General features: G+C 41.3%; 11 protein-coding genes across 11 annotated transcripts; 2 read left to right on the top strand and 9 right to left on the bottom strand.

Moving 5' to 3' along the window:
• Positions 1-1,412: 1,412 nt before the first annotated feature.
• On the bottom strand, positions 1,413-3,491 carry ATC70_009677 (uncharacterized protein; the record flags this gene model as incomplete). Its single annotated transcript, XM_064828905.1, has 9 exons — positions 1,413-1,532; positions 1,593-1,742; positions 1,792-2,160; positions 2,216-2,743; positions 2,798-2,894; positions 2,953-2,988; positions 3,041-3,184; positions 3,244-3,253; positions 3,320-3,491. 9 exons carry the CDS (start codon positions 3,489-3,491, stop codon positions 1,413-1,415), a joined length of 1,626 nt encoding a protein of 541 aa, XP_064686107.1.
• A 1,031-nt stretch (positions 3,492-4,522) lies between these two features.
• ATC70_009676 (uncharacterized protein) lies at positions 4,523-5,606 on the bottom strand (the record flags this gene model as incomplete). Its single annotated transcript, XM_064828904.1, has 5 exons — positions 4,523-4,586; positions 4,650-4,882; positions 4,944-5,033; positions 5,092-5,169; positions 5,235-5,606. The coding sequence occupies 5 exons, from the start codon at positions 5,604-5,606 to the stop codon at positions 4,523-4,525; spliced, it is 837 nt and encodes a 278-aa protein (XP_064686106.1).
• A 2,719-nt stretch (positions 5,607-8,325) lies between these two features.
• Positions 8,326-9,018, top strand: ATC70_009675 (PITH domain-containing protein; the record flags this gene model as incomplete). Its single annotated transcript, XM_064828903.1, has 1 exon — positions 8,326-9,018. One exon carries the CDS (start codon positions 8,326-8,328, stop codon positions 9,016-9,018), a length of 693 nt encoding a protein of 230 aa, XP_064686105.1.
• A 102-nt stretch (positions 9,019-9,120) lies between these two features.
• ATC70_009674 (uncharacterized protein) lies at positions 9,121-11,898 on the bottom strand (the record flags this gene model as incomplete). Its single annotated transcript, XM_064828902.1, has 8 exons — positions 9,121-9,557; positions 9,621-9,837; positions 9,898-10,163; positions 10,219-10,812; positions 10,865-11,063; positions 11,120-11,150; positions 11,204-11,603; positions 11,715-11,898. 8 exons carry the CDS (start codon positions 11,896-11,898, stop codon positions 9,121-9,123), a joined length of 2,328 nt encoding a protein of 775 aa, XP_064686104.1.
• Positions 11,899-12,456: 558 nt separating this feature from the next.
• ATG8 (ubiquitin-like protein atg8) lies at positions 12,457-13,162 on the bottom strand (the record flags this gene model as incomplete). Its single annotated transcript, XM_064828901.1, has 4 exons — positions 12,457-12,572; positions 12,639-12,741; positions 12,794-12,951; positions 13,021-13,162. 4 exons carry the CDS (start codon positions 13,160-13,162, stop codon positions 12,457-12,459), a joined length of 519 nt encoding a protein of 172 aa, XP_064686103.1.
• Positions 13,163-13,426: 264 nt separating this feature from the next.
• On the top strand, positions 13,427-14,709 carry ATC70_009672 (uncharacterized protein; the record flags this gene model as incomplete). Its single annotated transcript, XM_064828900.1, has 4 exons — positions 13,427-13,555; positions 13,613-13,772; positions 13,833-14,404; positions 14,461-14,709. 4 exons carry the CDS (start codon positions 13,427-13,429, stop codon positions 14,707-14,709), a joined length of 1,110 nt encoding a protein of 369 aa, XP_064686102.1.
• Positions 14,710-16,055: 1,346 nt separating this feature from the next.
• ATC70_009671 (uncharacterized protein) lies at positions 16,056-17,329 on the bottom strand (the record flags this gene model as incomplete). The annotated part of the gene is made up of 5 exons (XM_064828899.1): positions 16,056-16,192; positions 16,252-16,667; positions 16,721-16,990; positions 17,143-17,208; positions 17,262-17,329. 5 exons carry the CDS (start codon positions 17,327-17,329, stop codon positions 16,056-16,058), a joined length of 957 nt encoding a protein of 318 aa, XP_064686101.1.
• Positions 17,330-18,241: 912 nt separating this feature from the next.
• On the bottom strand, positions 18,242-18,907 carry ATC70_009670 (uncharacterized protein; the record flags this gene model as incomplete). Its single annotated transcript, XM_064828898.1, has 1 exon — positions 18,242-18,907. One exon carries the CDS (start codon positions 18,905-18,907, stop codon positions 18,242-18,244), a length of 666 nt encoding a protein of 221 aa, XP_064686100.1.
• A 382-nt stretch (positions 18,908-19,289) lies between these two features.
• On the bottom strand, positions 19,290-21,431 carry ATC70_009669 (uncharacterized protein; the record flags this gene model as incomplete). Its single annotated transcript, XM_064828897.1, has 4 exons — positions 19,290-20,112; positions 20,169-20,873; positions 20,956-21,325; positions 21,401-21,431. 4 exons carry the CDS (start codon positions 21,429-21,431, stop codon positions 19,290-19,292), a joined length of 1,929 nt encoding a protein of 642 aa, XP_064686099.1.
• Positions 21,432-25,211: 3,780 nt separating this feature from the next.
• Positions 25,212-25,496, bottom strand: ATC70_009668 (uncharacterized protein; the record flags this gene model as incomplete). Its single annotated transcript, XM_064828896.1, has 1 exon — positions 25,212-25,496. One exon carries the CDS (start codon positions 25,494-25,496, stop codon positions 25,212-25,214), a length of 285 nt encoding a protein of 94 aa, XP_064686098.1.
• A 205-nt stretch (positions 25,497-25,701) lies between these two features.
• ATC70_009667 (NodB homology domain-containing protein) lies at positions 25,702-27,027 on the bottom strand (the record flags this gene model as incomplete). The annotated part of the gene is made up of 6 exons (XM_064828895.1): positions 25,702-26,099; positions 26,159-26,329; positions 26,391-26,572; positions 26,633-26,724; positions 26,789-26,852; positions 26,915-27,027. The coding sequence occupies 6 exons, from the start codon at positions 27,025-27,027 to the stop codon at positions 25,702-25,704; spliced, it is 1,020 nt and encodes a 339-aa protein (XP_064686097.1).
• Between the last annotated feature and the right edge of the window lie 257 nt (positions 27,028-27,284).

The raw sequence follows: 27,284 nt of genomic DNA, 5'->3' as shown, positions 1-27,284 counted from the left end.
TTTAATATTAGGCGATTGCTGAGGTCGGATGGCTGGATTGCGAGCAGTAGCAGCAGTAGCAGCAGCATTAGGTACAGCAGGTTTACTTTTGAGATTCTCTAATTGTTGGTATTGTTGCTGATCTAATAACATCCTTGCTTGAGCCAGAAATTGGTTTGCTGTAACTGCATTTCCTTGTAATTGTCTAAATAACTCGATAAATCGCTCTTTGCGGTCGGGTGATAATTGAGCTGTCAAATTGTCCAACAATGTCATAGATGTCGCTGTCAATAGGATGAGGTTAGTACACTATAAATAGTATTTGTATCGTTGCGATTTACCTCCAGAAGAAGGTTGTGTGGTAGCATGGGTGGCTACTGCTGCCGCTGCTGCTGCTGTTGGAGCACTCGTAGTTGTCGTCCCTGCTGCATTAACAGATTGAGGTTGAAGTGGCTGTTGTTGTTGAGGAGCAATCACTTTGGGCGATGGCTGCGGTGCAACAGGTGAGGAACGAACATGGACAGGCGAGCTTTGTGTCTTTTGTGCCAGTGGCTGCTGTGGCGATTGCACAGCAATGGGCGTAGCTGCTCCTGAGGCAGGTTGTGATGGAGCAATGCTTGGTTGTGGTGACGGAGATGCTTTGATGGGATGAGGAGATGATTGATGTGTGGCAGGTGATTGTATATTGACTTGAGGCGAAGCTTGTGTTGCTAATGGCGAATGAATTTGGGGGGATGGATGCGCACTTGTAGTAGTAGGAGGAGTTGGTGTCGCTTGAGGCGATGTCTGTGCACTTGTTGCAGTGTTGGTTGTTGCTGCTGCTACTGGTTGGGGTGATGATTGCAGTAGGCTGGAAGCGGGTGCAGGTGATGATTGCACTGGTAATGAAGGCGATGCTGCTTGCGTAGCAGGAGACGTGCTGTTACTGTTATTACTGTTCATGGGAGAAGAAGAAGAGGTGGACTCTTGAACGGCAGGTGGCGTATTGAATGAGACGTTGGGTGTGCTACTGTTGCTCTGTGGTCGATTCCATGTTTGAGCATTTGAAGACGCGTATGACGATTCTGGCAGATCAAACAGATGATGCAGTTCAGGTGGCATGTTATTGTAAGAAGCAGATTGATTGTCTTGATTTCTAAATGTCTGAACGATAGACTGAAATTGTGGATTGCCCGTGTTTCCTTGCTCGTCTCCTAAAATGTCTTGAAAAGAGAAATTCAAGCCCTTTTGACTCTGATCTTTGTTATTGGAATCTTGCTTCTTCTGGCTCATCAGATTTGTCAGTGTTATTATGTACAGACAAGAAAGAAAAAAAAAGGTAAAATTTCTTTTATTTGAATAGGGAAACTCGCGAGTTATATATCTGTCTATCCTCTCTATAAATGATGTCACGTATGCCTAGTCAGTGTGTTTGAACAACCGGCCTATGTAGTTCAGTAGGCAGCAGCAAGCCCAAACTTTCTTGGATCGCTGGCTGCATCGAGGCTGCCGTTGGAAAAGCGAACAATGGCTTGAATAGCCGAGAAGATGCCGTTTGCATCTAATTTGTATATCTATAGAAAGTGACGAGTCAATGTCATTTTTTCATCAGTAGAGACTATCATACAACAAACCTCATGTCCCCGTTTGATCAATCCCTCAGCAATACGAGCATCAAATCCTGGTTCAATGCCAATCTGATTTGGAAGCAGCTGATGATGGATACGGGGTAGCCCAACCGCTTCGTATAGGTCCATGTTGAAATCAAGTGTGTTGATAATGGCCTACGTAGGATGAGTCTCATAGACACAAGGTAAAAGACTAGATACTTACATTGAGAGTAGCTGTGATGATTTCAGACCCACCAGAGGCACCTACCACCATCTTGAGCTGCCCATCTTCAGTTTCGATGATCGTGTCTGTTACAGAAGACAGAGGTCTCTTGCCTGGCGCAACAAAATTGGCCACACTGGGACTAAAACCAAATGCATTAGAGATCCCAGCACTGCTGAAATCATCTTGCTGGTCGTTCAAGATGATGCCCGTTGCACGGTCCATGATTCTTGATCCAAAAATGAGGTTGACAGTAGATGTCAAAGCAACAGCTGCATTCTCTTTGTCCACGACGGACAAATGCATAGTGCCATGAGGTTCGTTTCCTTCAAACCGAGGCTGGTAGTATTCAGGACCATGTGTTTCGTTCTGTATAGAGTGTCAGGCCCATGTAAATCATCTAATTCCTCGCTCATCTACCTACATCTGTTACATTCATTCGAACTAAATCAGCCCACTCTTTTGATATCAGCTCTTCCATTCTCTCCTCAATGTCTGTGAATGCCGGATCCCCCATCTCAGTGCGTGCTGCGTATCCAAACTTGAATGCTTCCACTAATCGATGCATATTCAGCGCCGTTCGACCACCATCCTTGGCAAAATTGAAGGGTTCTATCAGGTTCAAGATGTTGAGTAATACGGGACCACTTGTGGGCGCAGATGTGGTGAATATCTTGTGGTTGTGATAAGTGGTGGATATGACGGGTCGACTCAATGCTCTGTAATTCTTAAGATCTTCTAGTGTAATGATGCCTCCATTGTTTACGGTTGTGTTGACGATAGATTCAGCAATAAAGCCAGAATAGAATGCATCGGCGCCTTTGCTGGCAATCGTCTCAAGCGTTGTAGCAAGAGTAGGTCGTTTAATGATATCACCTGGCTGCGCAATAGTGCCATTGGGTGCAAACACTTCCACCCATTCCGCTGAATCGAGCATCCAATCTTGCGAGTCCTACAAACAGTGTGTTATCACCAAGGATTCATTGGATGGGGCATCATTAAGTACCTTGAGCCGCTTGTACATGAGCTCATTTGCAGGAAATCCATTTCTTGCTATATCAATGGAGTCTCTGAAAAGTCTAGACCAAGGAAGCTTGCCATGTCTATGTGTGTGTGATGTGTGTCAGCATGCTGCTTCGATCAGCTTGGACCCATGCTTACTTGCTATGTGCCATTTCAAACCCACGAATTTCGCCACTACAGTTCATATTAATATCAGCATGCAAAAATACGTGATGAATCTACTTACGGAACGCTTACAGCGAGTCCAGTAACCTGAGACAAAATGCTATCAAGAGCATACATGTCTTCTGTAGATGCGCTTGGGGCAGTCTCTCTGAAATCAATAAAGTCGTATTCACCATTGGCATCACGGATCAGCATGAATCCTCCACTACATGGTACATTGATATTATATGGTATGTGCGACATGTGCTGGTTGCTTTTATTTACCCTCCAATGCCTTTTGTATAATAACTGCAATGAGTACAAACGCATAGTAGTGACATGTCATGACACAAAGACATACCTGTGGCAAAACTATTGATAACACCAATACATAACGCTGACGCGATTGCAGAATCCACGGCAGTGCCACCATCTTTCAACACTACAAATGACACTTGTGAATCCATGGTTTCATGCACAGTCAATCGTTCTGAGCTAAATACCATCCAACCCAACCTGAGAGCACTGTTCATTCTCTACAGCGACAGCACCCTGTGTGCCTGACACTTTATGTGAATTACTATTGTCTTTGGTAGTAGTTTAACAAGACATAAATGGCTTCAGCTTATAATCTTCAATCATATACCATTGACTATCACTCTTTCTTGAGGCAATACCTTAGCATGCACGAAACCTTGAATACCAACAAGCGTGATACAAGCAGTGATTGTCCACCTTTTCATTGATCTGATCATTTTTAAGTGAACGCCAAAAAAAAAGAGAAACAAACTGAAAGCATAGGAAGGTATTTATAGTTGTCCTGTTTGATGAGTGTCCTGCATCGGATTTTGCTTGTTTGTTACAGAGAATCCAAATGTCGATTCTATATACTGAAAAGCTGAATTTTGCAGTCTGCTTTGCAATAGCTATATATTCTTGGATGTCTTGAGATGGACAGTTCAGCACATGCTGTGTTTGTTAATCCATTTTCTATGCTGTTGGTATCATCGCACAAATATGTAAAGCGTAAATCATAATCTCCCGATGGATGGTCTAATGGTGATTTATTATTTTACATATCATGGCCAACGCTACAGTCGCCTTCATTTGTGCAAGTAGCTGTGCTCGATAATTACAGCCTGTATGCATCAGCGTAAATCAGCCATTATATTTAGCCCACCACAGACATCTTCGGCATTAAATCACAGGTAACACACTGCTACACAAGTTTGCAGCAATGTCATTCAGAAGTGTAAATTTGACCTACTGATTTTTGCTTCAACCTTAATTTATAAGGGCATTGGGATGTTCAGCTCCTTGGAAAGTGTCGATTGGCGTCGGAAGCATTGCATACATTCAAAAAACTTGTATCTTAGTGTGTATAAAATTTATATATTAAATGACTGTTGGATAGAATAATGAAGGTGAGTGTGTCTGCTGTTTGTATGTTGAAAGTGAAAAAGGAAGGGGAGATAAGAAGATTATTTGATCTGTTAAAGTGTATATACAAGGTATATGTGCATTCGTGGGAAAAACGAGTGAGAGTGAGAGAGAGATGTTTGAATCAACGAAATTCAAAATTGCTGAAAGAGTGTTCCTCCACATGCTCCAATACCAATTGCTGGAACCTATAGAGATTCAAAGAGTTAATTCGACTGATCTCTACCACGACATATTCACACTCGAGTTACCATTCAGGGTTGTTGTGGTAAAAGTAGAAACCTTTGATTTCATTGGTGGAACGTTGATAGCAAATGTAATAAAAGCCTGCAAAACTGGCTCCTTCAATATTACTCACGCAGTGATCAGGCACCAAAAAATGCTCCTTCCAACGCATGTAGATGAAATCATTGTCAAATGGATCATATGTGAAATCGTCGTCGTTGAAGGTATGCAAGTATGGTTCAAAGGAAGGAAATTTGCCCTGTTGTATCCAATGTTGAATATCCAAAATCAAATCACCACCTTCACTTCTCCTCACTTACCCAATGCAACGCATCAATGTATTGCTGTGCTTGCCATTTTCTAGTCAAGAATGGGTATTGAGGTCCAATAATTTCGCCTTCGAAGAATGTCTAGTCAACGTATGAGCTATTGGTGGTATATCAAATGAGATCACAAGTAGACACTCACTGTTAATTCTGGACACTCATTCGTGAGTCCTTCAATATTCAAATATCCACTGATTTTGCTCTCCTTTAAATCAACATGCTAGATGAATTGCCAGTGTAAATAAACATGTCCTAAATCGACATGGCATACACACAAACACTTACCTGAATGTCCACCATCACATTGTATTTGCTAATACCACATTTCTGTACACCTTTAAAACGAGAACCAGCATACAATGCGCCCAAACGAGTATTTCTCAGTCTCTTGTTGGAGATATCAACCCAATAATCATCTTCGTCACGAGAGACCAACGAAGTGTTTCTCTTTTTTCGGTTGTTTGGTAGCTGCTTGGATACATCTTTCACAGACTCGGTTGCATGTTGTTTGCAACAAGGCACACTGCAATCACACGGCGTTGCTGATGCTGATGTTGATGCGGCTGCTAGTACTACAGCTGGCTTTTCTATAATGATGGGCATCGTTTCTGTACTGTTGGAACTTGAAGATGGTGTAGAAACGGATAAAATTGGCATTTTGTTTTGGTCAAGAGGAAAAAAAATGAAATTCAAACAATGTCAAGCATTGACTAATAGCTGTGGTGAAAAAAAAATCTGGCCTCCGCATACAGTTGATTCATCCTAAAAAAAAAAAAATCAAATTGTAGCACTGGTGGCTTATTGATATACAACCTACGGAAATGTACCAATGAACAGCTATTTCCGACACAAGGCCGGTACCATTCAAAGCGAAACTTTTGACATTGGAATTCAATGAAACATAACGCAAATCGAGATGATGAAAAAAAAAGATCTCTCCATCCTATCATAATGGTAACACTGTACGCTATTGTTCCTTGGTAAATTTCAATTCAGATGCTTGATTTTAGAGTTGCGAAAAAAGAATCATCAGGAACCATGATCAATATAGAATGGAATTGCATGAGCTTCTATGTGTCACTACATTTTAAGTGGTCTACATGAGCGTCGCTGGAAAAGACATCATCTCGTAGGATGATGTTGAAATGTGTTTGAGAAGGAGATTGAGATTGATACAACCAGCAGCCATGACAATGCGCACTTTCGACTATGTATACCGAATAGAGTTAGAAGCAAGCTGCTTGGTATAATCCAGTAAACCTCGATGGACCGAATACCTAACTCTGTCAAAACCCAATCTGATTCTATTACAACAAATCCATGTCTCTGTCCCTGTTTAGTTTCCTGATTTGAGCGACAGTGCTTGATCCTCCCCTCGATACTCTGTAGACCGTGATTCATCTTGTCGATAAGGGTGCCCAGCTTGTCAAGAGTACAAAGACGATACCGTCTGGTATAATCCAAGTAGCATGTGCAATGTAGACGTCAGTTTCACATTTCGGATCAAAAGAACTGCATTTGGACAAGCAAATTTGTAACAAAGAGAAAGTAGTGTAGTCAAACGAAGCGATATTACTTTTTTCAATCCGCAATCCTTCACTGATGACCTTCCAACAGCATCAATTACCTTTGCATAGGCAGGGCATTGCTCTTGCCAGCCAGCTAGCCACCAGCCACCACCATAAAATATTTCAAATTCTGACTTCGAAACATCATGTTTCTACTCGTTCATTTTGTCCGTTTTCGACTTGTTTGATTTGTTTTAGACAATCCGACTGTATGATTTGCTTTGATTACCCCGTACACCCTTAAGCTTATTGTAAATACTTTTCAAGGCGCATCCGATGGTGCCATTTGAAGTGTGTGGTTTGAACAAACTTATTGAGCCATTCTTGAGAATATGAAATAACGTTTAGTGCCAAAATGTCGAGATTTTATATCGCAAGGTCTTACAAATAAAGTCTCAAGGGTTGCTTTGGATCGAGAGAAACATTTTGATGCAATATATACTATAATAAAAGCCTTCATTTTTGAGGTCAAAAACGCGATTGTTTGTTTTTTGATGAAAACCATGAGGGGTACCTCATGGTTTTTGGTCAAATTTTGGAGACTCCAAAAAAGTTGAGTAAACATACCAGGAAGTAACTGCTAGATGAAAGCAACTGTTTGGCGCTATTCTGGTAGTCTAAAACCGCTTTCAGCACGAGAAATCACTGTTTGAATGCATCCTAATTTCACTACATGTTGCGTATTTTTGAGTAACTCATGGCAATTCAAGTATGCTGCCTGTCCGTAACTCTGTTGTTCCCATAGATACAACCGTGCAACATCGCAAAAGAGTCAGATCCACGGTTGTAGATTGCTTATAGAGGGTTATCGCTTTAGAATGGAAAGTAAAACTTCAGGCTACACTGACATAATTAATGGCAATTGAGCTGAATTTATTGCTATTTATTATATCTCTGTATTCAGTTTTTTTTTTTTTCAATGTGTTTGTGGGTCAATGAAATAGTTCCTTCTATTTGTTGCTTTCATCACGGTGAATGCATACGTTTGATCAACATTGGTATAAAAAGAAGTGCATAAATCTCGGCCATCAAGTATACACAACATACTCCTTTCAGCATAGTTTGAGAGAGATGATTGGCTTTCAGCCTGATTTAGACAATAAGGATAAATTTGTGGTAGATGATTCTCAACAAGGTAATTCCAGAAACTGGATGTGTATATCTCGATGAAGAGTGTGGGGAATTAAGATGACAAAGACGATATACGTCTCAAATTATGGAAATATTCTCAAGAAAGAGAGCGCCGAGCATTGCACCAAATTCCAATTTGGTAGATTTAAAGTTGCTGTTGACATCTGGTGTGTGTAATCTTAGAACATGAGTTTATTAAATTTAATGCAGCAGATGGGGTCGTATTATTGTGGCTCAAGATGTGTGTCTGCAGGCCACATACAGTACTTGATAATACTATGGCCAGTGATGTCCTGCACTGTGTCTATAGTAGAGAATGATGGCCGCCAACTACTCTGATAAATCCATAGCCCGTGTGAATTACACACATCAATGAAACACACTGCAAACAAATACAATAAAACGGGAAAAGGGATTTATATTTCCTTAAAAGTTGAATAAGGCAAGTGTGAATAGAGTACAGACAATAGATGGGAAAGCAATTTCATTTGTCTCGAATTTTTGTGTTCGTGAGTATCAACTGATTCGGCATAGAGCGCATCCTATTCTGCATTGTGTATTGTCTCGATCTGTAGTAGAAAGACAGTGTCAATCCCACAACTATAAATAGAGGCAAGCCTTTCGATATCATGTCTCTTTACCCTCTCTCTCTCTTTCTCCATTTCTCTCTATTTTAAATGTCTACAACCTCTATTGAAAAAGATATTGTTCATCAAGAATCTGTATCTTTAGGCAATCTGGAAGCTCAGCAAGAACAAAAGAAAACTCTCTTTCCTGTTCCTCAAACAACAGAATTAGCAGAATTTCAAAAGACTTTAGTAGGTCCTGCTATCGGTTTTGCTTCATTCGGTCTTTGTTCGTTTATCTTGGGTATCTATAATGCTGGCATTGTTACAAATCTACCTCAAGTCGCTACGGGTGTAGCCATCTCCTATGGTGCACTTGGTCAATACACTGCTGCTGTGATTGAGATTGTCCACAAAAACACCTTTTCTGCTGCTTCCTTCTTTACATTTGCCAGTTTCTTTCTTGCATTTGGCATCATGATGATCCCTGGCGCTGGTTTCTTGGGTCCTGCAGCTGCAGCTGGTGAACTGGAAATGTGTTTAGGCTTGATTGAGATTGGCTATTCATTTGCTGCCTTCATCTTCTTCTTGGGCACCTTCCGTCAACCCGTCTTGGTGCGCATGATTTTGGGCCTCTCTACCTTGTCATTCTTCTTCTCTGCTATTAGTGCCTTTACTGGCATCCTTGTATTAGCAAAGATTGGTGGTTGGTGCTCGTTTACTTTGGCCCTTGTTGCTTGGTACGCTTTAGCCGCCATGATTTACAATGAAACAAACACATTCATTCGAGTTCCTTTCTTCTAAACCAAAACACCTGTACTATAGCCATACCCTCCATCAGTCCATCTTAATAAATTCTACTAGTTACACATTTAATCAATAATCAATAAATATACATTTGTCTCTTTATTTGGGTTGTGTTTTTTGCTGGTAGTACGTAGTAGCATAATCAAGCAATCCATTGAGCAAACCATCATCACCTCTTGGTTCTCTGATGAATATGGCTGGCTGACCAAGAGGAGCATCAACCGCTTGGTAGGTGCCATCCCCAGTATAGTACTTGCCGCTCCAAACATGACGCCAAGTTACCTTTTGAGCATCTTTGGGGAAATAGACCTTGACAAACGCTGTGGAGGGGGTCAGGACAGGTGCTACCATCATAAAACCGCCCAACATAAACTGTTGGTATGTCAGTTCACGAGCGGTTTTGTCATTGGGGTAATAGAGCACAGGATGGCGCAAAAGAGGCCAGCCCTTTTCATACGCTTCTTTCAGCACTGTCTTTTTGTAAGCGGCAATGACGGTGAATAACTTGACAGTATGTGCTAAATGAGTCAATGACTCTATACATACGATTTGTGAGTATATAAATATAATCCGCTGGCTTGGCATTGATCATTACGCACCTTCATCATCATAAAACTGAGCATTCAATGAGGGAATAATACCTTCGGATGTACGAAACGCCGCGGTAAATACGGCCAGCTCTAACCATCGAAACAACAATTCCTTTGTGCGAGTCATTCTCATGCCTGGAATACTACTGGGCACAGTATTATAGCCACCTGCATCACAATGTGTCACTGAGAATCCAGAAAACCCACCAGAAAGCATGCCAATAACCTAAGAAATCCATCGAATTTAGCCCTTCGTATGAGTGTATATGTGTAGAAACAAACTTACTGCGCTCTTGATGCCGTAATGAGCATCCCATGTCACTGTTTGATCGCCTGCCCAAAAGAGATTCATGTGGCCTGGTGAATGCATATATCCAGAGCGAAAGAAACAAACTGCTTCGTCTTCTTTGCCTAGCTCCATAACCACTTCTTGGTGCAATTGAGCCCACTCTTCAGGGTAGTGATTGTGATATGTAGAAGCAGTTTCTCCAGAATGTAATGTGATTTTGCTTGAATCGCAAGGCAAATGTTCTCCAAAGTCAGCCATCAAACCTATCAAAGACTTGATGAATGTTATTCTGTTTAACCAACACAAACACCAGCTTACCAGAGATGCCAGACTTCCACACTTGCTCCTTCATGATCTCCTTGAACCAGGCTCTTGCTTCAGGATGAGTCAAATCTAAGATGCCAGCCTCCATATTCAACCCAAACCTAATAGACAGTGCTTGGCTATCAGACGAGCTTGATTGCGTGCCCTTGACCAGATATCCCTTCTCTTGAGCCTCTGCAAACAAGTTCTTTTTAAAACGATGTTTAAGCTGTGTTGATGTCAACAGTGGGTTCACATAAGACAAGACACGGATCTTCCCTCCCTCGTCGTTAGCCAATGATTGTACAAATGCATCCCATTCAGGGTAAAGATCATCATCACTTTCCCAATTCCACCAGCTACGGATGAATTGGACATCACGGCCTGTCTCTTGCAAGCGTTCTCCTGTCCAATCTGGCAAAAACACGCCTGCAATTGGGATTTCCTTTTGTCTCAATTGCTGAATCACCTGCTTGGTCTTTTCTTTGCCGCCATGAAGACCAGCAATGACACCCTCGGAGACCCAATCTGGCAAAGGAAGCATTCTTCCTGCATACGATGTGTATTCCGTGATCAAATCAAGCATGGTTCTACCGTCCAGGATACGGCCTATTAGACAGAGTTTAGCTTCTTGCATTCCTTTCATTGTCTCCAGTGCTACCTCTCATTGTATCAGATTCCAAACGAATAGATACACGGTCCGGCTCTGTCATGTCAAAACTCATGTACTCTGAATTCTCCATCAACAGGCATCGAATATCGCTGGAAATGTACTGAGGCACAGATGCGTACGTGGCAAAATTATCAGCTGAGCCATAGGACCCGAGCATACTGAGAGCGGATTCCTTGAATGAGGCAGCCTATTTATATAATGTCAATATAGTTCGAGTTACAAATTCTTGCACGAAAAACTTACAGCAGGTGCACCACGACCAGCACCTTGCTCTCTAATTTAGGAATCAATACATGAAATCCGTCCATTTGTCCTCTTTTCACTTACCTGACAAGAACGGGGACTTTTTGTCCCTTGACAGAAGCATAAGAGAACTGTTCACCAAAGCCGTAAAAGTGTTCATCTGCTCTGCTCTCGTACGTCAAAATGAGTCGATCATAGTCTTCCATGGAGGGATCTCTGTGTGTCACTTGCACAGAGAATTGTAATTGACGGTGAGACACTTCTTTAAAAGTCATAACATAATCCATGTGAGTAGGTAACACCAATTTAGCACTAAGGCCACCATGGAGGCGGATGGTTGTGTCATTTTCTCTCTGAATTTTGGTGATGGTTTGAAGACGAGAGGGCCTCTCGCTGCATTCTGTAATCTTGAATACCCCATTATCTCCGGGACTGACACTGTCTTTCCCGAGACATGTAGATAAAAAGGGCAAGTTGTGTAGAGCTAACATAGTGACTATAATTAGTACCTATAGAGTACACAAACAAACGTGGTTCTCTTTTGAGGCTACACAAAAAGTACTGCAAAGCAGTAATTGTGATGATAGATACTTACATTTCCAAATGATACGACCATGGACGTTCTTGACAGTCAAACATAATGCTTGGGCGTCTACCTGGATCTTGAAGTGGCCAGTAGAGAATTCATGATCTGATACTGCATTGCCAATGGACAAACGAGGCTGAATATACTCTTCGGTTGGTAATAAACCAACACTCTTCATAACTGAATTCCACATTGTGTAGAGTATGTGTGCGTAATGGAAAGAAAGAAAAAAGCAATTTTGATACATGTAAGACCCTTTTTATATACCTTATTTCGGTGAGTTTCAATGGGATTAATGCCGGAGTCGCGGGTCGTGCCCATTGGTAATATCAATGTCCATCAGGATGGTTGTCCATGATACCAATACAAGAGCTGTTTTATTGAAAGGCATTTTACGTAGGCAGATAACGTCAATATCAGTACATGTATATGATGTGTATCAATGCATTATTCTCATTTTTTAGGCATTTACTCTTCACGGTTATTAATTGGCTCATTAAATGTTGCATAAAGGGATCTGATGAATTGGAACCTTAAATGACACATTCAACCTGAACTAATAGCTAGCATAGGATGTGGCATGCTCGTTAGTCCCTATCCTTGTGGAGGCAAACTACTCTAGGACCAATGCATCCACACAACAACAGCCTCCCACAAATGCTACTTAGTATCAGCTAATAATTTATTGAATTTGGAATATACAATTTGTACAAATCTATCTCTATCGTCTACTACATTCTAGGGTCTGTGTCTAATTCTTGCTTGCTGCAGAAAAAAGCGTGTCGTGACGAAGGTCATCATATGCCTTGCGCTTCAAGGAATGCTTTGCCACCTCGATATCTGTCTTAATATCACAGATGAGAGCATCTGTCATACAAACAACAGATCAGTTTCCCCGTAAATATTACACAAACATCCAACTCAATAACTTACCGAGAGAAGGATAGTTTTGCTCAGGACGAATGTATCCTGTCACGATAATTCTAATAGATTCATCATAGAAATCAGACTCGAATTCATGGAGAATATGAACCTCCTAATGCAAACAATCAGCTTCTGTTCTTCACTCAGCACTTTTCACTACTTACAGCAGACCTCTTTTCATTATTGTAATAAGGGTTCCAGCCCAAACTCATGACCATAGGATAAACAGTTGTATCCTTTGCACCGACTTGAGCCCAACCATAGTAGACACCCGTAGTAAAATCGTTAAACATCTTTTCAAGTGCTTCCTCATTCATATTGGCTACATCAATTACATCACATGTCAGCCCATGACACACTATCCATTCGCGCATTGCTAATACTACGTTACCTGTTGGGATACCCAATTCCTTTGAGCCACGGCCAAAGCCCTTTACCACTGTGCCAGAGACAGAGATAGGATAAGGAGCCTCGAGATTCTCGGGACCCACAATGAGAGGTCTATCAGGGTTAATCGAGTTGTTTGTATTCATGATGGAAAATACGTATATAAAGAAGAGAGCAAAGATGTAGATTATTAGTAATGAAACAACACATTTATATTGGCATTTCAACCACAGTCGAATGTGACAAATCAGCATGACTAACCGATGCATGTTGATGAGAAATCATTTCTCTTTGCCATACCGAACACTTTTGAGGCGGGGCGTCCGGGACATTGGATTTGGCTTTAGATCTAAAACGCGTATCTTGCTAAAGTGGTGTATGTGTGTGCATCTTTTATTTTACACTCCAACATGTCAGAGCAACAATCCTCCTCAGAAGCTAAAGCCCAAGAGCTATTTGATCAAGGCAAGCTCGCTTTCAACAAGGGCGAATACGAGTCAAGTGTGACCAAATTGGGTGAAGCATGTCAATTACTGCAAGTATCTTGCAACTTAAAGAACGTCCATGTCAGCTAATACATTCAATACAGGGACCAGCTTAACGGTGATTTAGCACCTGCCAATGGTGATGCTTACTTTTTGTATGGCCAAGCATTGCTTCAGTTTGCTATTCAACAAAATACAGTGCTGGGTCAGTCTGCTCAAGCATCTACCACCAAGGTGGAGGAACAGCAAGAGATGGCCAAGGAGGAGGAAGGTAGGGTTATGCTCGAGATATGACATGTTGCACATGTATTCATCTGTCGATATCTTACAGTGGAGTCCAAGAATCCCTTGTTTCAATTGAGCGGTGTACCTGAATTTAAACAAGGCGAAGAAGAGGAAGAAGACGACGATGAGGAAGAGGAGAACGACGAGGGAGAGGCTGGTAACACTGCAGATGAAGATTTCGAGACTGCGTGGGATATTCTCGATGTTGCTCGACTTATCTTTGAAAAGGGAGAGGACATCAAATCCAAGCTCAACTTGGCAGATGTGCACTTATGTCTGGGTGATGTATCTCTTGAAACAGAAAAGTTCAACGAAGCCTTGTCAGACTATGAAAAAGCTATCGAGATCAAACAATCCGTATTGGAAGACGATAACCGAGAATTAGCCGAAGCACATTACAAGTACGCATTAGCATTAGAGTTCTCCACAGAGAAAGCAGATCAAGCACTTTCCGAATTACAAAAAGCTGTCAACGTTTTGAAAAAGAGAATCTCTAATTTAGAAGCTGGAGCAGATGGAGACAAGGGCAAAGGAAAGGGAAAAGCAACAGATATAGATGAAAAAGCTTTGGAGGAGATCAAGGAAATAAATGAACTTATCCCTGATATGGAACTCAAGGTAGAATTACCAGTATGCTTGGCCTGGGTCAACGTAGACTAACCCTGGACGTATAGATTGAAGAACTCGCTACAAGACAGGCTACTGAAAAGGAAGCAGAGGCTATGTTGAAAGCCATGTTGGGCTTCACCAAGGCATCTACTGAATTAACAGCATCCACACCAGTCAATGATCTATCAACACTTGTGAAGCGCAAACCTGCAAATGACGTATCTAATCTCGTAAAACGTAAAGCTGATCAGGTTGCTGCTAGAGAAGGAGAGAAGGAGGGAGAAGAAGAGGTCAAAAAGCCTAAATTGGATTAAACTCTTGTCTGTATTGATGACTAATGAATAAAGCATCCCTTGGGTAAAATGCGATCATACTAAGCTCAATCGTAATATTTATGGCATACGGCGTCTGCTTGTGAAGTTGCGTTCGTTTGGATAATAGCACTGATCTCACGTATGCAATCGTCGTGAATAAGACTATGAACAATCAAACTGTGCTTATTTGGTTGCTGTTCATCCTATTTCCACTATCAATGCCATTACTATAGAGAGCGCTAGGAAAAGCAAATGTAGCATTAGGTTCAGCACCTTTTTCTCTTAATTTACTGTATACTAAATGCCTATAGATCAGCAAAATATACTCGATAAAAGAGTCAATGAGAGTGTCATTTTGATCTTGAATAGGCCCAATTATTCGCATGCCACTAGCACAGATATGGTTTCGCCTATGCTATCCAAGTTACTGTTATTGGAAAACTAATGTGGATAGAGAAGATATAAGAAAAAGAGAGTGAGATAAGCATGATCGTCATAAAGGGGTAAAGATATGAAGCATTTGCTGTTCGAGAAACTAGTTCAGGTATTATTTTGGCATTTATATGTAGTAAAAGTTGCTCATAACCTACTACAACGACAAAAGTAAACAACAACTTTCAAGGTCAAATAGCTACTAGACATTTTCATCAGAGTGCTGATGATCTCTACCGGGTTGCATATGAACTCTCAGCAATGAATATACCATCATAGAGTGCTGTAAATATAACACAATAGAAGAGATATTGACCGCTTTGGAGGATGAAGGTCCAGCATTCTCTTTGAAAGTAAGAAACGACATGCACAAGACATCACCCACAGCTTTGAAAATCGCGTTTGAGCTTCTTTGCGAAGCATCGAATTTGCCATTCATTGATAGCATCATTCTGGAGAGACTCTCATGAAACCTGGATATGGTAAGACATACACTTTAATACAAGGCATTGGTTGTTCACCGAGACCATCGTAGCTATCCTATGATTTGAAGGAGAAATGCAAGGCAGCAGTCAACAAGAAAGCCCCAGAATGGTATCCCAAAAGCTAACAACATGTAGATCTGGAGAACGGTATCAAACATGACCAATTTCATGAGACCAATGCGTTGAAGCCAATGCACCTGAGACACATTGAGCATGCTACTTTCCAAGACGATGTGCAGTTCGATGTGTTTGGTGCTGTCGGCTCAGGATATGAAGTGTTTTACAAATGCAGTCTGTAAAATGGATCTTTGACATTGCAAATAAATCACCAATATCTGGTAGATATACCGAATAAATCTTTGGTTGTAAGCTTCAAATACATGCTAAAAAATCTATCAACATACATATCTTTATTGATCATGCTAGAAACTAAACCTTCACTTTGGGAGGCAGCACAAGACGCTGATTTCTTTTCCAAAACTCAACCAGGCACACCGCTGTCTTTCTAGGTGTATCCTCTTGCAAAAAATGACCAGCGTCAGGGAAGATGGTCAGTTGGAATTTACCTATCCATTTGAATGCAATTAGCTACATCAGTACAGTAATACCTAGAACAATACTCTACCTTGCATTTGGCCAATGATCAACGGTTTATCTAATCTATCTGTACCTGCCAATATGAGCAATTTAGCTGTACCCGAGTTCAAAAACTTGTCGCTCAATCCTGTAAACCACTCTGTCCAAAATGGCTGTGTCTTGATTAGGTCTGTGATCCACTTGTATTTGTCGTCTTCCGTGGATTCTATCAATGCAGGAATGGATAATCTGGCTGACTCTACATTTCGCACTGTATCTGATTGAATGCTCCACATGATGGCTTGTTCTGCTGAATCAAATCTCTTTGGTCTCGAGCTCAAGATTTTTGTCATGGAGGACAATGCGTCGATAGCCGATCCCTCAACTACATCCAATACACTCACGCCAATAACGCTCTTGAGCACTCGTTTACATGCTACATTGACAACGACAGATCCACCCATACTAGGCAATGCGTGAGAGGACCGCAATGTTGGGCTTGTGATAATGGAATGTACCTGTGGCCTACGAGAATAATGTCTTGGCCTACTTTGACTGTCTCCTTGATGATGTTGATTAAATCGTTTGATAGTGTTTCCAGAGAAAAATCGTTATCAAATGCCTCCGTCTTCGAAGCGCCATGACCTCTGCAGTCGATGGCCATGACACCGCATTGGCCTTGAGATACCTCTTTGACATACTTTGCTGTTACTCCGAATGTCAAGCCAGATGAGCCAGCGCCGTGATGCATGACAAAAAGAGGGCCATTTTCTTTGCTGGGCTCATTCCTATAGACACGAAAGATGTGTGAATAGAGTCAAGGGCAAATACAAGCTTAGATGGAATCATGCATTCATATTCAATTCAAGAAAAGGATATATCAGATGTATTTGATATTGATACATCGAGACTTGTGTCGAAATAATCCTGCCAGTTGGACGGACTGAAATGAGATGCTTTTGGTTGTCTAGCAGCTGATGAAGCCGTTGTTGCATTCATAGGCAATCTGCTTAGTATCAGAACCTCATGATTCTCTCCTCTGACACTCCTCCATGTTACCTCTCTGTATTGTCATCTCCGTCTTCTTTCAAGCTGCCTAATGGTGGCAATGCTGATTTTTTGAACATGTCTTTTTGAAGTGATGACATTCCGTGTCAGTATTTGTAGTGGTGAGTATAAATGCAGTGATGGAAAAAGAGGGAGAAAAGATAAAGCCGCACGCAAGCAGAGCAGGGTTTTATACATAATACATTTCCCGAAATGGCCATTGACATAATTCAAAGATCTTATATTTATTGCATACGAGTATGTCTACGCTTTGGATGACTCTCTACCTTTGCATCGCTTTGGCGAGAACTACGCAGCGGCAGCTCGCGGCACCGATTGCCCTTGTTCGCCTTATCGAACTACTGCTACTTCCATTTTATTTTAGCTTTCGACTTGCACATGAGAACCCTTCATATTATCTGTGGATCTGACTTTTATGTGACGTTCCACATCCGTATATACGTAGATGCTTCATATACGGACAAGCAGCATACTGATATTACCCCTTTCTAGTCAAGAATGTGCTCAATACTGTATAGCAAAATTTGGGTGCATTTGAGCTGTGTTTTCTTGCGTTGATGAGTGTTATAGATTGTCAGAATAGCACCAAACAATTGCTTTTATCTAGCAGCACCATGAAAAGTAGTCCAAGAAAGCTTAAGGATTTTTTTTTTGTAGTTAATATTTTATTTTATTCAAATATTATTTTATGAGGGACACATCGCGGAGTGGTGGACCTCGAGCAACGGAATGAGCATCTAATCTCAATTATGTTGGAGTAGGTAGCAGTCTATCAATTAGACAGACTGTCCTGGAGGAAAAGTGTTCTATGGAGGCGGTGGAGAGTGGTAGAGGGTTCTGTGAACCGTGAAGCCAATATAGATTCCACATTTGCCATAAGGTGGTAGATATGACGGCGATATACTTGGATCGATCTTTTATAAAGCGAGGAAGATGTAGATACCGCACTGTGCCATATATGATCTCGGAAGTCAAAGGATACTTGGCGTAGTATTGTGAGGCCACACCCCAGGAATCAGTTTGACGGTTTTGAGCATGAGAATATCTTGATAAAGCGAGGCGCAAAGAAGCGAGTAGCGTGAATATTCAGAAGCAACACGAAGCCGCAGCCTTTGTTGTTGGCTATCAAAGATCAGAAACTTGTTTGCTGGAAATTTGGGATGACGCTGGAACCAGTGATCATCGCTGAGGCCTATGAGAAGCTTGTGCAAAGGCAATTGCAGGATGGTCTGGACCGGAAGGAAATCCACGTGTTGAAGTCCACTGAAATCAAAATAGTCATACATGGCGAAGATAGAATGCCAAATAGAAAGATCCTTGTGTATCAGGTAGGACTTGCGGTATTCAGCATCTACGAAGGCCAAGTAAGGAAACTCTGATGACGCTGGTAGCAGTGATACGTGATAGAGCATGAAGGGACGCAAGAAGGACGGATATTTCTGCGGTTCAACGAGGCAATTGAGCCAGCGTTTTTGGAGGATCAATTGTTGAAGAGAAGGGTTGAGAACAGCAAGACCACCTCTGGACTTGGGTAGGAATATAAGTTCTTTGCGTAGTAATGGCCGCTTCTTCTTCCAGACAAATTGATAAACACAGGACTTTACGTTCTCTACAAACCGTTTGGTAGGCTTCAGCATGCGCAGACTGTACCACACCCAAATTTTGAGCAACGCAAGTAGGCCCTTCTTAGGTAGTAGACGAATACGCAGATCATGCCAGGAAGAGGGAAAGATGCCCTTGAGAGCATCATTGTACAGCCGAAGGACAAGCTCTTTTTCAAATACCCAGCGGATTTCTCCCAGCCTTGAGTGCAGCAATATCCACCAGTTCCTGTTGTAATACGTGTAACATAGAGTCAATCCTTGGCAGTAGGATGCGGAGAGTAGCTTTGGGAGGCTTGGATCTCAATAGTCGATTCCGTTTGCGTTCCAAATGCTTGATACTCATCCTACGTCAGTTCACATGTTTTACTCCAAACTTTTGGATAGCCTTTCTAGTCACCGATTTGATGCGTTCCTACTATTCCTGCGGTGTCATATCCACGTCTATTGTATCCATGGCTGTGTTGATTTTCTCTTTCAGCTGTTTCCTGAATGTTGGGTTGTTAGCGTAACATGGATTGCCTCTCCAAAGTCCTGGGCCCAGTTTGGATTTTCCAAGTTTGAGAGTAACTTCAAGGATGGCATGATCCGACCAAGAGGGAGGAATAAATCCAACGTTCGCATCGCTCAGCAAGTGTCGTAGCGCATGTCCAGCGTATATAAAATCGATGGTGGATAAGGCATGTTGATAAGTTGGCACCGAATCCATGTCGTTAAGGATCAAGCGGTTGTGGAAGTGCTGATCTAAATAACCCAACCAATTCCGCAATGTCTTGACAATACGAGTGGCATTGGTAATGTCCCGCACATAATCATAATTGAAGTCCCCTGATATCAGTAGTCGTTCGAGATCGATGGTCTCAGAAAGGGTTGAGAGCAGGCTGTAGATTGACTTGAAGAATTCCTGTCGAGGGCGACTGTCAGAAGTTGCTGGTGCATATAAGTTGAGTATGTAAAAGGGTTCATAAAAGTTGTGAGGGTGATGAACCTTGCAAAGTGTGTATCTATCAGAATCATATAGGTGACTAGTAGCAATCTTGGTCAGTATAAAATCTGAAGAGAAGGAGGCAATACCGCAATAGTATGTCCATAAATATTGTTTAGCTTGTAGTTGTAATTCAATTATAGTAATAGTAGTATCAGTAGCGTGAGTTTCTTGGAATGATACTATGTTGAACTGTTGAAGTCGAATGTGGTGGAGGTATGATGATTGTGTTTGTGGATGGCCTACTTTCACTAGACTGTTGGAGTTCAGTGAAGCGTATTTGAATTGGATGTTCTTCGGCATAATTATAACAATTTCTGGTGGTGAGCCGTAGAATCATTATAATTTGCGGGAGAAGCTACCGTGGTGTTGTCGTTGGTGTTGCTATCACCATTGTCAAAAGTCATGTGTGCTGGATGTTCCTCCTGTTCACGCTGGAGGTTGGCGACTTCGTCGTCAGTCGCTTCAATGTCGCTCATCAGTTCTGCCTCGTTCTCGGATTCGCTTGCTGATGGCATGTAATCATCATCGTCAGTATCCACGTCCTTAGACATAGGCTTGACCTCTGGGGTGTTAGTTTGATCTGTGGGACCTGCCTGCTTCTCTGCCGTGAATTCTGGCTTCAAAATTGTCCGAGTTACTGTGGTGGTCTGATCACTTGACGTAGTGCCGAGTTGCTGGTCCTGGTGCTGCTGTCGCTGTCCCTGGGGTTGTGGCTTACCCGCATCTGAGTTCTGGATATTGCTTGGTGCCCACTTGGACTTGTCAGCTTCCGCAGAAGAGGTGGTAGATGGGATCTTTCGAGCCTTCTTGAATTCACGATCCGAGGATCCTTTCTTGGGTTTAGGGCAAGTATCTTGACGATGACCAACGTTATTACAATTGTAACATATAATGCGGGCCAATGCCTTGGGACATTCAAATTTCGTGTGGCCCTCTTCGTGGCAGTAGCGACACCAAGTGGCCATATCCGGGAAGTTTGCATGGCAAAATTCTTCAGCCTCAGAGGCGGTCTTCCTAGTAATGCTGTGATGTAGGGTTGGATAGTTGACACCGGGTAATTGCTGAAGAATAGCATAGCCAGTACCCATGAACCAACCCATAGACTGCTCGTAATTCAGACCGAGGTCCAAAAATTCCTAGAGCCTTAGACAGTTCTTCCACCAATTGAGCTTGAGGAAGGAATGGAATATCCCTAAGAGAAAGTTGGATGAGCTTGCCTTCTCCATCGATTGCTTTGCACGGGAAGAGTTGAATCTTTGACTGTTCAGATTCGTAGAGGATACCTTCGGTTACAAAGCGATCGACAATCTCGTTGTTGGGATAGACTTCGATGTACCTTTGAGCATTCTTGCCCAAAAACTTGATGCCAAAGAAATTGGATGCTTTGTACTGTTGATCGAAGGTCTGCAGATGCTGTTGTTCAGTCTTGTTGGGGATCTTGGAAATGTCAAGAAGATAACCATTGTCTGTTCAAGCATTTCTCCAAATTCGAGTCTTAATTTTGCCGTTTGTTGAAGTGGTTGTAGATGCGGTAGGCGTACCATTGCTGGCAGGAACAACCTCTCCATGCATGAGAGAGTGTGATGTGGTGGTAATGCGAAATTTGGCTGCGGCAGCATAACTTTTTTTGACCAGGTACTGGTGTACCAGGTGGTTTCTGTTTTTTTTTACTGGAAAGAGCTATGAAAGCTTAAGGATGTATTTTTTTTTTTTTTTGTAGGGGAGTCGAGCTCCAGGTTTTATTTAAAGTCCTTTAAATGTCATGCTGAGGGATAGAAAAGACTGTTGGTGGACCCAATGTCTGCAAAGAAGGGGAATAAGATATTTTTTGAATTAAGTTGGGAAAGAAATCTACTACTAATAAGGTGCGACACCTAGAGCCAAAACAGTCTTGCGGAAATCGTCAAAATATAGATAATGGATAGAGTACAAAACACCAAACGAGGACATCAGTACTACTTCAAAAAATCAAACAACTTGCGTTCGCCAGGATTTGAACCAGGATCCTCCCGTTGGCATACGGGAGTTTCTACCACTTCGCCCTACCACCAGGGACGCTTAAGGATGTATTGCATGATCATCACAATTTATATAGTCGAGTCTCATAAAATAGATTAAAGAAGTCGAAAAAAAACAAAATTTGTCCAATCACAACCAGTAAAATAAAATGAGTTTGAATCAATTTTGGCGGCGGCTTACTGTTGGCTGATCTAAATGCTTTTCTGTTGATGACAATGAGGATTGCGATACTGATTAAATGAGGATCATGTAATTGAAAGGACAATTTCTTAGCACAAATACTTTTTTTTGGGGAGCTTTGCCTCATAAAGGTGTCTTTCGCAATGACAATATCTCAAAAAAGTCGCTGTATATCTTACACAAGTCCTGTATTTACTTATAACCAGCTTTATGTCGCTATCATATTTAGAGCATCAGCATCAGCAGCAGTAAATGATATGACAGTTCTATTATCAGAAAATGGCGATTATAATGTACAAATGCTGCATAAAACCTGAATTTTCTTTCACCTTGTCCCAATAATAGGCTTTGTTTGATATCAGTGGTGTAAGCAAAAAGGATACTGAGGGAGATAACTCCTCTCCTCCCCCTGGCTCTGATATAACCTTTCTTTTACTAATTAATCAATAAGTGGTTGTTTAAAATCTACTTGATATACCAAAGTGTCATAATATCTGATTTAAAATGTCTTTGGTGAGAGCCCAAAGGGCGACGCCGACTTCGAACATAGCGAAATGGATCGGCTAGTTAAGTATATACGTTTTTTCGCCTGGAGTAAGAGAATTTGAATGAGAATTTTTTTTTGCCCCAACATACTTTTGAAGCTCAAGAGGGACAGAAATTGATCTTACAAGTAATTTCGGTGGGCTGTCGTTATTAAATAAAGACTTCAAAAGAAATAACATGGCTAGCAATAGTACTATAAAATTCGCCACCTACTTTTCATTAACTTCAAAAGCATCTATTATTGCCTTATGATTAGAAGAGCATTGAGTTTGCCAGCTGGCCCCACCTGCCAAAATTATTTCCAGCTCAGACCCCTATTCTGATCCGGATTTGCCAAAATTTGATGGTTTTTCGACTTCTTTAATCTATTTTATGAGACTCGACTATATGAATTGTGATGATCATGCAATTCATCCTTAAGCTTTCTTGGACTACTTTTCATGGTGCATACAGTGGTGCCAAGTAAAATAGATGTTTTTACTAAGCTTACTGAGCAATTTCAGAAAATATAAAATGAGGTTTTTGACCAAAATGTCGACATTTTGCATATAAAGACTTTACAAACATGGTTTCAGAGGTTGCTTTGGATCGAGAGAAACATTTTGATTCAATATATACCATAGTAAAAGTCTTTATTTTCAAGGTGAAAAATGCGATCGTTTGATTTTTGATGAAAACCATGAGGGGTACCTCATGATTTTTGGTCGATTTTTGACCATGTTTTTTTTTGGCCCAAAAAATTGAGCAAAGATATCAGGAAGTTACTACTACTCAAGTATAATTGTTTGGCGTCATTCCGGTGGCTCATAAATGTCCACATGTCAAGATATTAAGACTTGAAAGCTGTAAAATTTGGTTATGTATTGCTTTACAGAGTTTATTTACGCGGCATAAATCACATCTTTGCTAGCTTCAATTTACTGGGAAGGCGGTTCTGTAGCTTGAACAGTTTTTAATTTGAATAGAAAACATATTGATTTTGGTAAAGCTGATCCATGCAAATTTTGATGCGCTATGTTGCTGGTAAGCTTATTAATAAAGGAAATGAGAAATCGAATTTGTTGCTTATATACTATGGTTTTGCATATTCGCTTCGCAACAATCAAGCCCTCGTATAGATCAATGCTATCAAATGCTAGATTGAATGCTTAGTTGTCATAGGTTTGCACTTTTGCTTCGCTGCGATCAAACCCTCATATAGATCAATGTTACCAAGTGTTGAATTAGACGCCTGATTACCATGGATTTGCACTTTTGCTTCGCTATGGTAAAATCCCCCTATAAACCAATGCTATCAAGTGTTGAATTAGATGCATTATTATGTTCTTGATGAAGGAGCTCATCTTTGCCCAGCTCTAGTGAAGATTTGCATGATAAAATGATGCTTGCCACTAGATTTGTCAAGATAATTAAAAGATTAGGTGCAGAGAGCTACAAAATTATTCAACTGTTTGCCAGTCTTCTCAAAATAAAATGTTCAGATGCTGCAGAATACCTTCAAGTACCTGATTTTACGCTTCATTGCATGACTTTGACTGATGGAGTTGGTGTTTCTGTGCTTGAAAGTAGACGTCGCCCACCCCAACCTTGAGTAGCAGCTCTTGCAGAGGCAGACACGCCAGAGTCTCAGTACGTCCACCGATTGAATGAAGATGGCCAAGCTCTTATCCAGAACAATTGTGTTGTCGTAGACCGAGGTCGCAGAGACATACTCTTTTCGTTCACAAGGACAGCGACGCTAGTACACCAAGACGATTTCGCTGCACCAAACAGAATCAAGACAAGAATAAGAAGAGAAAAACTCAGGCGAATCAGAAAACGATTGAAGATCACCACAGTCGTAATGACCGTCAGAGACCAGTACAAACAGAGAAATTCGAGAGAGGCAGAGCAGCGATTAGTGAATTCTAGATCTTACAACATGGCCGAATTTACTCTATCTATCAAAGAAGCGCTGTCCATGGCATCCTGAGAGATCATTACGCTTCACAAATGACAAACACCAATCAGAATCAGTAGGCTTTGCAACGAAAACTTATTTACAAGGGATTTTTGTTTATATGAAGAAAGTTTTACATTGGTATATAGACAGGCTCAAACTATCCAAAGCACTGTCTACAGACTATGGAATCGTGATATGTCTGCATGTCTTAACATGATTCAAATCTTGACATCAGTCCGCGCTGGTCAAGGCATCCTGCCTCCCCCCCCCCCGCTCACAATTTCGTCGCCGTCAAGAAGAAATGATATAATTCAGCCTCAAGGGTTATCGCTCTTCACCCAAAGGATACACCAAGGGTAAGTACAATATGGATTTGATGTAAATATCGTGCTACTAGTAAGCCAATAATAATATACTTCTGAAAGCCAGTATATGTCAATAAAAATACAGCTAAAAATGGCACATTTATCGATAATAGCTTTACAAACGCTGAAATAGTCAAGTCAGACAAGTATATCTCGTTCACAAGTCTTCATGAATCTCTTTATTACATTGAGATACCAAAATATGAATAAACATCACATCATTGCTCTAGAAAAAAAATAGAAACCTCAGTCCAAATTAATGTAGGATTATAGCACTACGCTCGCCGTGGCCAGGTTTTTTCACTGTTTCTTCTCTGGTACTTGGCTGGGGATCTTGTCGTCATCTTTCTCTTCAATAACGGTAGTGGTACTTGATTCAATCATAACAGTATCCTGCTTCTCTTCAGACGTAGCAGGTTGACCAACTTCAAGCAAAAGGGCATCTACCTTGGCTTGAAGAGTATCTGCTTTTGCTTCGACTTCGCTCATCAGGTTCTCTGCGCCCTCGATTTCTTTCAGCCACTTTTGCAAATCAAAGTCTGAATCAGTTGGAGCTTCTCCTGATTTGATGATTGATGGAGACATTTGCAACGTTTATGATGTTTGAAAAGTGAAAAGATGGAACGTTTTGTGCGCGTTGTAGTCGAGGTTTGATGAGTGTTTATTTTGAGGTCAGCAAGCTTGGAAAGGATGAAGTAAATATATGGAAATGATGAAAAATCTAAGGTGGGATCGTGGAAAATAATGTACAATAGAGAGAAGGAATAAAGGAAAAGTATAACAAAATAATCTACAGCGAGTGTTCGTATTTCTGAACAATGGCCTCATAGCAAAAGAACATGATGGCTGCATTAGGTACGACTCTCATTAAATGAGCTGTCATGCCGCCATATAATGCCACAATACCCTCCTCTTTGGCAACCAGACGCAAGCATTGCCACAGGCCGGTATATTTACGCACGCCATTCTCTGCTGGCTGTCTAAGTCTAGTGCGAATTACTTCATGAGGATAGGCAATACATGCTGCTACAAATTTGGAGGTTGCGGCCGCTCCCAAGTGACCAGCCCAATCTTGCAATGTCTTGCCACCATACATTTTCTGATTCAGTCCAAGATCGTCTTTGGGTACGCTCCACTTCTTTTTTAGATTCTCGTAAATGACCCATTGAATTGTGCCCTCTGCAACGCCTATATTACGCAAATCAGTACATGTCTTCCACGATATTCTTATTCACTGAATACTGTACCCAAATAAGAGGCACTCATGCCCTTGTAAAGGCCACCAAAACCTTCCTGGCGTACGATTTTCAATAAGCAATCCACACTACCAGAATATTTACGCAAGCCGTTTGCTCCTTGTAGTTGCAAGCGAGTTTTAATGACCCAAATAGGATTAGTTGCTGTTGAAGTAACAATACCTACAATAATGAAATGTGTCAGATTCGTCTGTCCTTGTTGATTTCGTCTCATTCAACTTACCTGCAGTAGCTGCAGATATTAAATGTACACCGACTGTCTCTTTCCCACCATTCAGCTCGGTATACCATTTCTTTCCGTTTCCATACATGAAGAAATTGATTGATCTGGCAGGAATGACACCCACCAAGTTGGGCCCTAAGCCTTTGAAATATCCACGAAATCCTTCAACTTGGTTGATACGCCTGTGCATAGTGAAATCTCAGCAAACAAAGCAACGGCACTTGCCAAGAGATACTACTTACATCAACAGCTTTCCAGTTTCTACAAAATGGCCTAGAATAAACCCGCTTCTATGTATGTTTGGTTGTCTCATTGTTTGCTGATAGAAAGTAGACTGTATATCAAGGAGTGTCAATGCCAAATGGTACCACATGATGACATTTTGGTTGAGTAGTTACCTGTAATCTTGTCTTTACCACATCCAAGGGTGAGGTACATACAGCACCTGCGAGTCCTCCAACACTATGATGTCTTGATTCAATGCCACACTCTTGAAAAAAAAAAGCGAGCCAATGTTAACTTACCCTCCTGCAATGAAATGTACATAGGATTTGGATTGCTGTGATTGCTTCAGCTTGGGTGCCTCAAGAGAGGGAAGATGCTGGTAAACTGGAGCAGCGGTAGCAGTTGTAGTCATTTCCTATGTCTGATCTGAAAAGAGAAACAATGGCGAGATGGGGAGACAGAGAGAGTTGAGGATAAAGAAACAGGGAAAGAGTGAAAAGAAAGGGGTCCTTGAAATGTGTCTAATAAGAGAAATTTCAATCCAAAACCCGCAGACTTCAAGGCAACATCCTTGGTTCAAACATTTCAAGCGGACCAATGCCGACAATCAGAAAAGGGAATCATTGAGAGAGAAAAAAGACAAATAGTAAACACTGTCACTGAGAGGAA

Source organism: Mucor velutinosus (genome assembly GCF_035048745.1).
Source record: "Mucor velutinosus strain NIH1002 chromosome Unknown tig00001563, whole genome shotgun sequence".
Taxonomy (NCBI): Eukaryota; Fungi; Mucoromycota; class Mucoromycetes; order Mucorales; family Mucoraceae; genus Mucor; species Mucor velutinosus.
This window is presented reverse-complemented; position numbering and strand designations above follow the sequence as displayed.